The 14,763-nt window shown below is 43.8% G+C and overlaps 1 protein-coding gene across 1 annotated transcript in view; it reads right to left on the minus strand.

The window, feature by feature from the left end:
- The window catches only part of Cdh13 (cadherin 13), a 973,690-nt gene that overhangs the window by 511,179 nt on the left and 447,748 nt on the right, over positions 1–14,763 (minus strand). Inside the window, exon 4 of the mRNA XM_005073074.4 lies at positions 5,156–5,272. Coding sequence (XP_005073131.1) covers positions 5,156–5,272 — 117 coding nt within the window. The remainder of the gene's footprint in view (positions 1–5,155; positions 5,273–14,763) is intronic.

Below are 14,763 nucleotides of genomic sequence, written 5' to 3' on the forward strand. Positions count from 1 at the left end.
TCCACCTGTGTCTGTTAGGCTTTTCCCTGTGCAAGGATGGGAGAATGCAAATTGTCTTCAGTGACTGCTGGGTATGGGACCAAGGAGGTAAATCTCTGGCTTCCACATGTCACTCCAAATCTCTTTAGGTCAGTGCACCTCTGACTTTAGTGTTGCATATCAGACTCCAGCCTAGGATGTTACTGTTCGAGGAAGAGATTCAGTGCTGTGGTGGTTTGGATAGGAAGGTGTAGGTGGTACAGTCTTGCTGGAGGACGTTTTACCAGAGTTGGGCTTTGTGATAAAATCTCAAGCTGCTTCTATTCCATTCTTGCTGCTTCATGCTTGTGTTTCAAGATCTGAGCTCTCAGCCTCATATCCCTCACCATGCTCACACACTGCTTGCTGCCACACTTTCCTGCTGTGTTGAACTCTTATCCCTCTGAAACTCTAAGCCCAAATAAACTCTTCTGTAATTTGCTAATATTTGTGGTGTTTTGTCCCAGTAACAGAATGTAACAAAACGAATGGTTATTAAGGAAGACCCTTGTCTCACTTTGGATACCCCAAAAGTGAACTGTGAGACAAGTTTTCTATTGTGGCCACTTCATTCAGAAGGCAGCGAGGATGCTTCTAGGGAAGTATCAGTATTCACTGTGTCTGGCTAGAACATAACCCCATAGGGGATATCTGGGAAATTACAGTCTCAGGAGCATGCCACCTGGAAGGGAGGGTGAGGAGCTATGTGTTCTCCAGCACTCCTTGTTTGCCTTGTGCTCTGCTTCGTGTGTGGATGCAAAAGCCATCTAACTTTGGAGGAGAGCCTTTGGCAAACAATATGCCTAGAGCAGCTGTGTGTATGGTGTTTACTGTGAAGGGCAGTTCCCTGGGAAAACCCAGGACACTGATGGACTCTGCACCACCACTGGCCTGATACACATGCTTTGACTCACAGGTTTTCCTGATCTTTTCTCATTCCCTGTTCTCATCCCATTTCCTCAGTTAACTTGTTTGTGTTCCCAGCCTTAGAGGCTGGTACACTTGGCCTCTCTGAGTAAGTACTCCTGCTGCTCAGGAGGAACAGCCCCTGAAATTCTACCTAGTTGTGTCAGCCAGCACATATTGAATATCAGCGATAAAGTACCATGGGAAGACCTGGGGACTTAACAGCAATGGAAACAGACAGTATACTTGATCTTATAGGATTAGAGATGCATAGAAAATACTAGTGCCTATTCATGGTTTGTCTGGCACTCTGCTAAGCCTTTTCCGCTTATTACATTGATTTCTCATGACAAGAATTCCACAGGGATCATCTTCTAACATGCCAAGTGGAGGAATGGGACTCTGAGAGCTGAAGCAATAGGTAAAGTCACACAGCGAGTTAGCAGCTGAGACCAGCTTCATGTCACCTTTTCTAGCGTGTACAGGCGCTGCTCACAGCAATCTGAGCCATCTTCTATGGGATGGGATGCTCTTGCTGCTGGGCACTGTGATGACTGACTTGGGTTGTCAATTTGATACACCTGAGAAGAAGGACCCTCAGTTGAAGAATTCCCTCCATCAGATTGGCTCGTGGTCACTCCCCTGGGGGTATTTTCTCAACTGTTAATCAATGTAGGAGGGCCCAACACAATGAGAGAGGTGCTGTCCGTAGGTAGGTGGTGTTGAGCTACATGAAAAAGAAGTTGCTGAGCAAGCCAGGAGCAGAAAGATAGCAAGCAGCTTTCCTCTGTGGTTTCTGCTTCAAATGCCATCCCACTGCCCTCAATGGTGGGCTGGGACATGGAAGTGTAAGTCAAAGGAGCCCCTTCCTCCCCGAGTTGCATTTGGTTAGAGTGTTTTATCACAGCAACAGAAATCAATCTTGAATCTGCACTCTCTTTTTAAAACAGCATCATAATGAAGTGTTTGGTTTTGAAATGCACTGAAAGACTGGGTGCACAGACAAGCCCATCAATGGATATCTGACATGTAATAAAGTGTTTGTACTAAAATGTGAGTGCTGGGATATAGTTGGAAAGCATACAAGAGCTTGCTGTAAAATTCTAAAAGCTGGTTTCTGGTCTCCACCTTAGAGATTCTGGTTCAGTGGCCTAAGGATGGGATCCAAGAACACATACTTCTACAAGGTCCTAGATGAGTTGACATTGTAGTTCACACTGTCTCTAGGAGGAGGATGGCATATTCCTGGAGTCCTCACCCTGACTGTACATCAGACTTCTCTGGGGTATTTTAAATAACACCTATGCATGTTTTTTGCACAAAAGTTACATGCATCAGCCTGGAGTGTGGGGCCCTGGTACCTATGTTGAGTGTCTTTGGGGATTGTGATGCACAGTCACAGGTGAAAATCCTGTCTTCCCTTTAGAGTACCTTGAAAGAGCATAGCGTAAGTCTTTCATTTAAATAGGGCTTGTGTAAGATCACCCACAACGCTTCACATGTCAGAATGTAAACCTCATTACAAGTCGCTAAGAATGTAGAAACCATCTTACTATGTGTTTACAGAGGTGCCCTTGGCATGTGACTAAAATTAGGCAAGGTCCCTAGGATAGAACCCCCTTAATAGAATTCTGATGGCAGTATTATGTTAGAGAGACTGCAGTCTTCACTCAGTAAAATGCTTGCCTTGTGATCATGAGAACCCAAATTTGATTCACAGAACCCACATTTTAAAAAAGCCAACATGGCATAATTCCAATACTGGAGAGGCAGAGACAGGCAGATCCCTGGGGCTCACTGACCACTCAGCCTAGCCTACTTGATGAGTTCTAGACCAAGGAGATACCATCTCTCAAAAACACAAAGTAGATGTTGCCTTGTGGGACAACCAAGGTTCTTCTCTGAACTCCATCTGTGCACATGCACTGCCCCCACATGCACAGAAGTGCATCCATACACATGAGAATATGAATGTACAGATACACACAAAAAAGAGGCAGAGAGACGAGACAGTGTATACACATTGCTGCCTGTCTCTTACCCATGACTACTCATACTTCTTCAGGACTCTGCTCACAAAGCCATCACCTGCTGTCAACTCTGGATCCTTTACATCTAGACCCACGAGTTAAACAAACCTCTTTTCTTTATAAAGCAATCTGGCTCTGCTGTTTCATTATTGCAATGAAAAGAGACTACCATTGGTCTCAAAATCTATTAAAGATGTGGAGATTAGTCCCTTGGCAAATAGAGCCTTTGACTCTGTGGGAATGTAGTGTAGGGGTATGGCAGTGGCCAAAGCTGTCCAGAGGGACCAGGCTTGTCAAAACTCACCTCTCTATTTTCTATGAATCATAGAATGCTAAAAGAGATACATTTTTGGCATAATAATAGTTTAAAATGAGAAGTATATCAATTGCCAGAATATTTGGTTATTACTGCTTTCAATTTCCAGTAGAAATAGAACTCCAATGGTGTAGACACCCTTGTCCCTTTTTTCAGACCATACCCCCCACACCTTAGTGGGTCCCTTTGCTCCCACTCCTACATTCAACTCTGTTTCCACAAATCATTCCTTACCATGAAGCCAGGGTGGTCTCTGACATACACACTGCTTTGGGAGAGCTTCCAGGGTAGTCACTACAGACTATGATCAAATCCCAAGTCTTCAAAGTGCCTTCAAGACAGATCAACTCCAAGATCTTATGGAGGTCCTCTGGCCATGCTGACCTTGGCTCTCTGTGTTGCAGTCCCCTAGGGTCTGCTCCTCAGAATCAGGCTATCCCTCCGCACCTCAGGCCTTTGAACACACATCTCTCTTTCAAGACACCATGGACCTGGTCTTCCCAGTTCGTATATTTCCAGTCTCCCCCAGATATCACAAACCCCAGCTGCTGTCAGCCAACTGTGTGACAATCGCCTCCTTCCAACTCCTCCTGGTTGTATTCTTTCTTCTTTCTCAGGTCACTGTGTTTTTGTTTTGCATAGCATTGTGATACACCCAAATTTTCTTGTTATTTACTTGCATATGTCCCTTTTCCCCTAGAAGACAAGCTGGATTTCTTTGCTAATTGTGGCTATATTCGCCCAGTCCTGATGGGATTGTAACATAAAACAAGCATTCCGTTTCTACCTGATGAGTAGGTTACTAAAGCAATCCATCCTGGCAGTGAGAGTGCTCATTCAAGTAAGCAGTCATGTTCCAACTCTAAATTCAACAAGAAATAGAAACTGATTCAAATCTGAATCTCCACATAGACATTTCTGTGGGGTCAGGGGGTACTGATGTGTACTCCATAAATTTTAGTTGAGGCCACTGTTTTGGATGAGACTCCTCTCCTAGGTCCAATAGGGCAGAGAATGACAGACTAGAGTCACCTGTAGCCAAGTACCATAATCAGAGTGATTTCAAATGGTTCAGGTTTCTGAGAAACAGAACATTCACAGTGACCAATTATGGATGCCTCAGAGTGCATCTGAGCCAATTGGTCAAGGGTGTCCCCTCTGCTTTGTCCCTTATGGTAAATTACTGAAACAACATATCTATCTTAGTCCTTGCTCCTCCTCATCTCGGTAAACTCAGCAGAGTGCTCTTCTAGTTCACACACAGGAAGTGGCCTAAGTCCTGAGTCACCAAAACAGATATTCAGATCATTAAACTCAATTTGATGATTTCTTTCTTTCTTTTTTCCTTTTTGATGCAATGTGCCATCAGTACTGTGGTCCATTTAACAGTGGCTATTTCCTCCTGGGGACTTAGTGGTTCAGACTCAAGCAGCATTGAGTTAGTGTGGTTGGGTTCCTATAATCTGCTTTTATTTCTGGGAAGCTGCCCCAACAGTGAGCTTGGACTGACAAATTTGAAAAACAGGGCCTCAATACAAAGCAAAAAACAAACCTCAACACACAGGTGTCAGCCTGTCACCTGGATATCAGTTACCAAGACGAAGCAGCCAGCTGTTAACTGAGGACATTTTATAATATCACTTCAAAATTATTTTCTACTATGTAGATTCCACAATTGTGATATATGGCTATCACTTTCCTACAGTCTTTTTTCTTCTTCTTTGTAAAAATGATTGCTGAAATTCCTATCTTGATAAGATCATTTTGACCTGTTACCACACAGCAATGGAGGCCAGTTCCAGCTAATTACAACTGTCATAGGCAGCTTGCCTCATTTATCCCTTAGTAGAAGCACTCTGTGCCATTTGTCCTTTGTCCAACTTACCTTGCCAACATCTCTGGGGAAGGGCTGTCTCTGGTTCTCTGGGATCAAGATGGGAGACACCACAATGGATCTCTTTTGTCTTGGGACAGGAGATGTCCTTGCAAATTTAAATATATCCTAAAAAAGAAAACAAGATGGAATGACTAAGATCTCCTACAGATGGGAAAGTATCAGCCTGCCCTGGGTACTTTGTTTTGTTGTGAAGGACACAGCTCTCTATACATTGTCAATTTTATTCTACCAAATATCTTTAGAATGACCAAGGGCATGGTTAGGATCACATGGAAGTTGACATCAGGATTCACAATGATGATTATTAAGTTGGTTAATTCCAACTTCTGACATTGGATCTATATGCCTTTCATGCTATGCAGACTGATTTTACTCTACTGGGCATGAGAAGTCATCTGGTCATCAATCAATCTCCGGACATAGGCATGACTTCCTTCATGACCAGCTGGAGGAGTAGGGATGAATAGCAGTGAGTGATCCCTTGGTAACTACTTCCAGGCCTCATGGAGATGCTGGTGATGTTTTCCCATGCCATGACCAGGAGTGCCTTTTCGAATGCATTCTACAAGGAAGTCCCTATTTCACTCACTGAAGGTACAGTGTCAGGAGTTCCTCATTTTAAAAATTATTGTAATTATTCTTTGAGAATTTCATAAACGTATTTTGATCATATTCACCTCAACTCCTCCCCGATCTTCCTTCACCTCCTTAACCCCCAACTTCATGTCTTCCTTTTTTTAAATTCAATAACTTATTTACTTCAATTTGAGGGGTCATACCTTTTTAATTAAAGAACTGTGTTCAACAAAGGAAATGGAATCATTGTTTTACATCAAGTGCCAATGTCACATCATATAAAAGAAGGAAACATAAAAGTAAACATACAGAGACCCACAACATTGTTAAACTCAAGCTAGAAACTGTTGCCTACAGAGATATACGAAAGGAGAGAAGGAAACTAGAGGAGAGTAGCACAACCTTGATCTAATTAGAGGGCTGGAGATAAATGAGTTGAAAACAGAGCACCACTTAATTTTAATATGCAAATCAATCTCATCAAATACCATATGCTAATTAAAATGATCTTCTGTATCATCAGGAGCAAGCACCTCAGACTTCATACCATAGTTCCCATCAAGACAATGTGGTAAATAATAATTTCATGATAGCACTAGCCCTGGTTCATAAAAGTGTGTGTGTGTGTGTGTGTGTGTGTGTGTATGTGTGTACCTGCATTTTGTAGTTTTAAGGGAAAACATACATTGGAAAGTCAAACAAGAAGCAAAACCAGCTAAAGCTTTTGAACACCTTCACAAACATCCATACTCTTGGTTTTTCTTGGAATATAGACTAACAGTCTTGTGGAGAGTCATTGGACAATATTTGTTTATCAAGAGTCTTGCAAATATCCATAGCCCTTCCCTCTATAATTCCACTTTAGGAATACACCTGGCTGCTAAGATAAAAGGAAGAATAAAACTGCATAGAAGAACACTTAGTGAGAGAGGACACACAAAAGGCAAAAGTAAAAACCAACCCAATGCAGAGTAGCAATGATAAGATTAAACACAAACCTAGTGTGGGAAGTCCACATCCCAAGCCCCTCTACAAAATGCTAGAACAGCAATATAACAAGTGTGTATTGTCCAACATGGAGACACTTAACCTGTGTCAGCCCTTACATTTACAAAATCCTTCCAATAAATCCATATCTCTCTTTGGCCAATGAAGAAAGTTTGGATAGATTATGTAAGAATTACTCCCAATGAAATTTGCTTAACTAGCAGAGATAATGAATATCACAAACTACATTTCTAGAGAACATCTTGTTGTGTCCATTCTAGATTGCAAGACTGTGTTATAAAAGAAGAATATAACAATAAAAACTAAGGAGTCTACATAAACTATGGTTTATTTACAAAAATGGAATTTCTAAGCTGAGAAAATGAAGCTACAATCAAACCAATTCACAGGCCAGAATAATTGCTGCAACCCTACCAAAATCTTTTTCTTTGTTGTAAATAAAATTTCCAAGATCCTAAGAGAAGATGTGAGCTGTTATTTAATGGGACATATATTCAGTTCTGTAAAATGGAAAGCATTCTAGAATTGGACCAGGCAGCCGTGTGAATTCATTTCATATCACTACCCTGTGTACTTAAAACTGCAAGGCTGAGGCTATGTGGCCTAAGATCCTGTGAAGAGTAAACAGTGCTCCTATCCCTCTGAGTTATTTTTCCAGCCCCACTTATAAAACTGGTTCAATTGGAAAAGCATTTCCCTTGCAAGCATAGAGAGACCTCAATTTGATCTCCAGAACATACTTTGAAGTGCTGGACCAAGTGGTGATGGAATCCCATCATTGAGCATTGGAGGCAGGAGGGTCACACTGATGCTCACTGACTGGGAGATCCTGTCTCGGAGTTGGGCGGGGTTCATGAAGATGACACTGCTGGTATCCCGTTCTTCCCAGCACACCAGTCATTAAAGATGCAATACCAGTCCACTTCTTACCAGATCCACATGTGCACTTAGGTAACGTACACACACACATGTGTACACAAGAATGATGGTTGCTTTCTAGGAAGACAATAGTCTCCATAGCAAAAACAGAACACCGGATTCTCTCCCTCCCTCCCTCTCTCTCTCTCTCTCTCTCTCTCTCTCTCTCTCTCTCTCTCTCTCTCTCTCTCTCTCTCTCTCTCTCTCCCTCTCTCCCTCTTTTTCCCCTCCCTCCCCCTTGTGGTATGCGTGTTTGTGTGTATGTGTGTTTATGATGAATGACAGTTGAAAGAATTAGCCAAGCGGCCAACAATTTTGTTCTTTACTGGGGACAGCAAAAGAATGGAACATATGTAAAATGGACGATACATGCAAATCTCATTTACAGTTAGGAAAACTAACAACATCGGAGCCGCACATGAGTGAAAGCTCAGGACAGCCCTGTGAGGAGATTGAAGGCGCCATGCATATGTAAGGGTTTGGTGATTCAGAGTTGTAACACAGCCACAGAGACCTCCGTTCATTACTATAGCGCTTGTGCAAATGTGTCCAAAGCAATGAAAAAGCACCCTGTGTCCTCAGCAACAAACTTTGCATTGTTAACGATGAAGGGCTCACTTGTGTCTGCAAGCCTGCTGTGGGCGCTGCCGCTGTTGTGGGTGCCCCCGAGCCCTGTGCCCGCTCCTGGTGTCCCGTTCCTCCCAGCATACCAGCCATTAAAGATGCAGCACCGGTCCAACTTTCACCTCTCTCAGCTCCCTAGACGTGGGGTGACAGTCATAGCAGTGTCAACTCAGTCGTGAAATGCCAGAGCAGAGAAGCAAGGACTCTGGGCCTTGGGAAACAGACTCTGAGGGTCACAGTGCATGTGTGTTGACTCTGAAGGTCACCTGGAGAGAACAACTGGGCAGGGCAGCCTTCTTCCTCCCATTCCTAAACATCTTGGCCCTTATTTCATGTTCCTAGGCCCATTGCTCTCTCCCTGCCTTTGTCAGTTATGTGTACGCCTGATTGTGTGTCAGCAAAGAACCTCAGTGCTCATGCAAAAAGCCTGTGATGGGATCTGTGCTAATGTGTCTGTCCAGGTTCTCTGAAGCCAGGTGCCTCTGTCATCCCTTGCTTGTCCTGGAAATTGTCTTGTCACAAGAGGATGTAGAATTTTCTTTAAAGGTGGGGCAAGATGATAGTGGTTGGTGGGGTCCTGGGTTGGCACAAAGCCTAGCAATAATAGCAAACTAAGGCATTCACTGTTTGCAAGTGTTGTTGGCACGCAGCAGGATGGTAGAGACCATCATTCCTCAGAACCTCCAATTGTGTGTGCTTTCTAGAAACAATAGCTAGTGACATCACAAACAGCATTTCCAATAAGGAAAGCCATTGATAAGATACTTTGGTAGTGTAACTGTCATTCTGAAACTTGGGGCAGAGGATGGTCAGGGTTGGATATGGGCGGGAGGCTTTTGGCCAAAGTGCATCATATATTCACGTGACAACCCAGTACCACATACAGTGAATAGATCACAATTTAAGCAAGAGAATAGAAACTGAAAATTTCCAGTGACTTTAGACAGGTCCATATCTTGCTGAAATCATTTAAATATTTGTTTAGGCACCCTTTAGAAGTGACAGACAGTTGTGGAAATGACACATTTTGCTACAATTTAGCTGGCTGGACATGTGAGATATTGCTATGGGTGACCTCATAGAGTGGTGATAGTTGGTGGGAGCTGGGAGACCCCAGTGAGAGCCTTTTCCTGGGAAACCAGGTCTACAGAAACACTCCCTGGTCCCCCACATTGGCTTCATTATTCTTGACCAGGCATCCCTAGATCATTATTTGGGAAATTAATCATCTATCCATTTAGTGATATTAATTACAGAAAGAATTTTTACTGTGATAAATTAATCTACCAAAATATTTAAAAGCAAATGAATGCATAAGTGAGCACCTTCATCTGTGTGGCTTCATAACCAAGCATCCAAATGTGGATCACCAAGGAGGGACAGTCCCAGTCTATGATGTTTGGCTGTCGTATATGTGTTTAGGATGGAAAGGAAGTAGTTGTGACCAAAATAGTCAAAGATGCAAAGAAGTTGTAGGTTTGTCCATGGGTGTTTGGGATTTGAGAGGTGACTCTAGAAGTCTCAACTCAGAAAAATCTTTGAAAAATACTACCTGCCCCTCATTAACACAATTTAAGTGTAGGTATGAAAAGGGATGAAGTCCCCGGCATCACTGAGGCAGGGAAGGCCCAGAAAGTGTGGTTCTTGATGCTATTACTGATGTTGTAATTTAAGAAAAGAGGCTCGTGAGAGAAACATGCCACCCATGTGAGAGGCTTCAAGCAGAGGGTATTTTTATTAGGGGAAAAAGAGCCTGGACTCTTAGGGGAGTGCCTGGACCCTACCAAGAGTAAAATGACAGACTCTAGATATCCCCTATGGGGAAGGATTTGGCAATAGGGTGGGAGGGAGGGGGGGAAGGGGAGTGCGGGAGGAGGGGAGGGAGAGGGAACTGGGATTGACATATAAAACAAGCTATTTAAAATTAAAATAAAAATGATAAAAAAGACAAAAAAAGATTGTAAAAAGGGGAATGGGGTAGGGGGAGACCAGCCTCTGGAGACCAGAGCAGCAGGAGAGATGATAAAGGAAAAGGGGAGAGGGGAGGAGAAAGTAACAGATACAGAGAGGTAGAGGAACAAAAAGAGAGAGAGAGAAGGATGGGAGGTGGGCAGGGCACTTTTAAAACAGAACATAGAGAACTTGCACAGGTGGTGTTTTTAGTGACTGCAGCTGAGGGCGTATACTGTCAGAAACCCAAGGACAGGCCAGTACAGATGCCTGAATACTAACAGTTGACCTCCGCAGGCACTGTCCCTCCTGGTCCCTGCCCTCTTCCACATGGTCAACTCCATCCATGGGTCTACTCTCCATTCTTGCCTCAAACATCACTTCAAGATTCTTCCTCCAGAAAAAGGGATGCAAGGAAGGGGCCTGGTTTCCGGCCTGGGGCTAAACAAAAGAAGGCACGAGGCAGAAGGAAATGGCAGGCCAGCACTGGTGGGGGTCAGAAGCAGAGAGGGCAGGTGCCTGAGAAGTTCTGAAGAGGATGGGGAACGAGACATCAGGCCCATCTTGCATAGCAGGCAGTTCTCTAGCCACCAAGAGAAGCCTCTGCAAGGCCTGGGTGGGGGGTATGAATCCTGCTCACGCCCACTTAAACAGTCTCTGTTCCCTGACACTAATTACACCAAGTCCAGCAGCATGTTCTAACAGTTGATCTTAAAACTTAGAATGCAAGAACAATAGCGACAGGCCTTAGATGCTTTCTCTAAACTGCTGACTTCCCTACATTCGAGTTGCCAGTTAAAAAATAATCCAAAGACTCCGGCTTCGGATAAAAATTTGCTAAACAACACATCTAAGACACAATTGCCTCTGAAATATTTCATGAAGCAGGAAAATAACAGCCCAATCAGGCCCTGCTCGTTCCACTGGAGGTGAAAAATGTTTTAAGCATATTTAGATTCTTTAGTCAGAAGTCCATTCAACCACGTGCAATGGTGATGGGAATATAATGGAAAGAATTTCCTTCAATCTACTCTGGCATTGATGAAATATTCATGCTAAATAGGTACTTCTGAGCACCTAGAGGGATCTGCTACTGTTTTACAAATGGGCTTGTTTTCCTAATACACACAGAGCCCCTTGCTGCCACAGCTGAATTAATCTGAGTCTGTGTTCTAGGTGCAAGAATGTAAGCTCTGGGAATGCTGCTTTCTTCCTACATCTGTATGAGTTCAGAACAGAAAAACACAAGGAGGTCCCTCTCATAAAGCCTTGTCACTTGATTCCTATGCCTGAAAGCAGCTCAAGGAAGAAGGTTTATTTGGCTTATGTATTCAGATCCCAGTCCTTCATTGAGGGGAAGTCAAGGCAGGAACTCAAGCAGCTTGTCATGTCACATCCACAGTCAAGAGCAGAGACAATGCTCAGCTGGCTTCCATCACTCTATGCAGTTCCAGGACACAGCCCATGAAACAGTGCCACCCATCTTCACGGTGGGTCTTCCTGCTTCAATTAACCTTCAAGATAATCTTCCATGGAAAATTGTACAGACATGCCCATTGGCCCACTGATGTGGACAATGCCCCCATTGAGACTTCCTTCCCTGGGGATCCCACTTTGTGATAAATTGACATTTAAGACCAACCATCACACCCACCCTTAGAACGATCCTTTGAAATTCAAGTGGGTATGTACAGAGTGTTAGCCCTGGGTTCTCTTCATGATGGTCACACAGAGCTACCCACTGGTCCCTCAGGGTCTATACATCCTCAGCAGAATGGAGAACCATCTGTTCTAGCTCAGTCACCCACACTCCCCTCTCCTCCCTTGTCTCCAGTTCTAGTTACAGACCAGTTTGGGGATGCTCTATAATCACTTCTGGTCAGTGCAGACATTTTCTTTAAGTTTTAATAAACAGTATGTGTTGGTAAATGCTCTCTAACAGCACACAGTAAGCCTGCACCATCTTTTTGTACTCCAAAGACTCAGGGTGACTTCAGGGAAGAAGCAGCCCTGCCTTTTACTCATCGCCTGATGCTTTTGTCACTGGAATGGAAGAGATGCCAGCTTCCTTCACCCTGGCAACCCAATCACCTCATTAGCTTGCAGGAGATCATGCTGGCTGCCGATGTGGACAGTGCAGCTACTCTGCAATGAAGCGTGGCATCACAGGTGCTAGCACAGGGAGACGTTCAGATAATAGCGATGGAGCTGGGCTCTTCAGATAATAGTGATGGAGCTAGGCTATTCTGGAGTGGATTCAGAGGCAGTGTACAGTTTTATCAATGGTGCAAGCAGGTGGTTCTGTCCTTTGCATTCCTCCCTAGTGGTATGTTTCTTTATCAGACATAAGAATATATTTAAAAAGCAATTTTATTTATTCGCATGTAAACATGTACCAGACACACATGTGGAGACCAGGGACCAGCCTCCACAGTTCTCACTCCACTATGTAGGTCCTAGGGTTCAAATTCAGTCTTGGAGAGAAGTGTCTTTACCCACTGAGCCAATAGGAACTCATTAAAGAAGAAGTAGTCCTTTTAGACAGGATCCACTCTCTGAATTTAGTCTGTTTTCAAAGTCCTTGTTTTGTCTGTCAGTTTGGGGTCTTTTCTTGATGGTGATGGCCATAAAATATAAGATTAGAAAGCTATTTCCCAGGGCTGGAGAGATGGCTCAGCGGTTAAGAGGACTAGCTGCTCTTGCAAAAGGCCTGGAATCAGTCCCTAGCAGTCACATGGCAGTTCACAACCATCTGTAACTCTAGCTCCAGGGATTCTGATGCCCTCTTCTGGCCTCATCTGGCCTCAGTGGGCATGTACAATCAAGTGGTGCAAAACACACACACACACACACACAATCTCTACTTTTGTAAAGAAAGTTATTTGCCACACCAGCTGCCAAAGTCAACTGCTCCCTTTGTACAAGCAATTTTTAAATATTCTCCACAACTGGAGCTCAGGGACACATTTTCAATATTTACACTAAAACAATTCCCTTGCCTGAACCCCTGCATTTCTTCTGTGTCATTGTCATCTCACCCACACCCCTGGTACTATTCCCACTTTCTTGGAAACATTTTAATTAAGACACCAGGGTTGAGGTAGCACACTTCGGCGATAACCTCTTTTATGTAGCTCTCTTCAGCAGAGCCTGGAATCGGCAAAGCGTCTTTTATCTCCCTGCTCAGTCTCCCTCTCCTCCTTTTGTTCTGTGTTTCTTGTTGGATCACAGGTCCTCACATTTTAATTCAGCCCCATCTCTCTTCCGCACGATGCCGTTTACATTAATAAATTCATCTCCACAATGACGGGCATGCTGCTGCCTGTCTCCCCACGTCATTGATTAGTACATCCTTTGAAGATTCAAAGGTGCGTCAGATCTACCATGAAAAAGGACAAAAAATAATAAGAAAGGAAGAAAAAACACATTTGATATTCTCCCACATCTGAGTCTTCCCTGGCCAGGGCGTTTTTGATGTTGCGATGGTAAAACAACTGCTTAAAAAAGAATGCTCGTAATAAATATTCAATTGCTGTGTAATTCGCATTCTTCCCTAAAAGGCAGAAGGGCCCTGCTCCTCTTTGGAAGTCATGGTTGGCAAATGCAGACAATGTTTGATGACTGAGCTCTGAAAATCTTCTCTGGGACCTAGGGAGCTATGTCTGCATCCCAATTGCTCTTTGAACTCACCCCACAGGAAACAATGGCTGTTTCATTTGTTTTCTCCTTCCCTTCCACACTCAGTCCTTGAATGCTCAATGCATCTTTCAGTGGTGGAAGCCATCCGAACCAATGGCTTCCAGGGAAGCAGAGAGCCTGTGAGCTCGCTCTGCAGTGGATGTGGGCCTTCCAAACCCTTTCCTCCCTCAGTCTACACTCTCATGGTTTTTGGGACATGTCGCTGCACTCCCATGCTCCAGATGAGGAAACTGAGGTTGGGGAATTTTGAACACATAGCCTGGGCACATGATTTGGAGAGTACAGGAGTTGGGACTTGAACCCAAGCCATTTTAATCTTAAGTCTGGATAATTATCCACTCCACCTCCTGATTCCTGCACAGCCTACTTTCCCCGTGAAAATTTTAATTGCTGAAAGAATTTTGCTCCAGATCTCTCTTCCAGAGAGGCAGTCACACATTATCTGTGATATGGTTCCTGTGTTCAATTTTTCAAATCATCTTTTGAGTTACTTGTCCCTGCATGTTCACTGCTACCACTTGGGTCTTAGGCAATATCATTTTTAATTTTTATTTTATGCGCCTAAATGTGTTGCCTACATGTACATATGTGCACTATGTGTGTGTAGTGCTCCAGGAGCCAAGAAGCCTTATTGGATCTCCTGGAACTGGAGTATCCATGCTCGTGAGCTGCCATTTGGGCACTGGAGACTGAACCTGGGCCCTCTGCAAAAGCAGTCAGTGCTCCTAACAATTCAGTCGTCTCTCTACTTCAATATCCTTGTCTTTTTTGTTTTGTTTTTGAGTCAAGGTCTCACTATGCTTCCTTGGCTGTCTTTGAAT

The sequence above is a fragment of the Mesocricetus auratus genome, unplaced genomic scaffold (genome assembly GCF_017639785.1).
Source record: "Mesocricetus auratus isolate SY011 unplaced genomic scaffold, BCM_Maur_2.0 Super-Scaffold_6723, whole genome shotgun sequence".
NCBI lineage: Eukaryota > Metazoa > Chordata > Mammalia > Rodentia > Cricetidae > Mesocricetus > Mesocricetus auratus.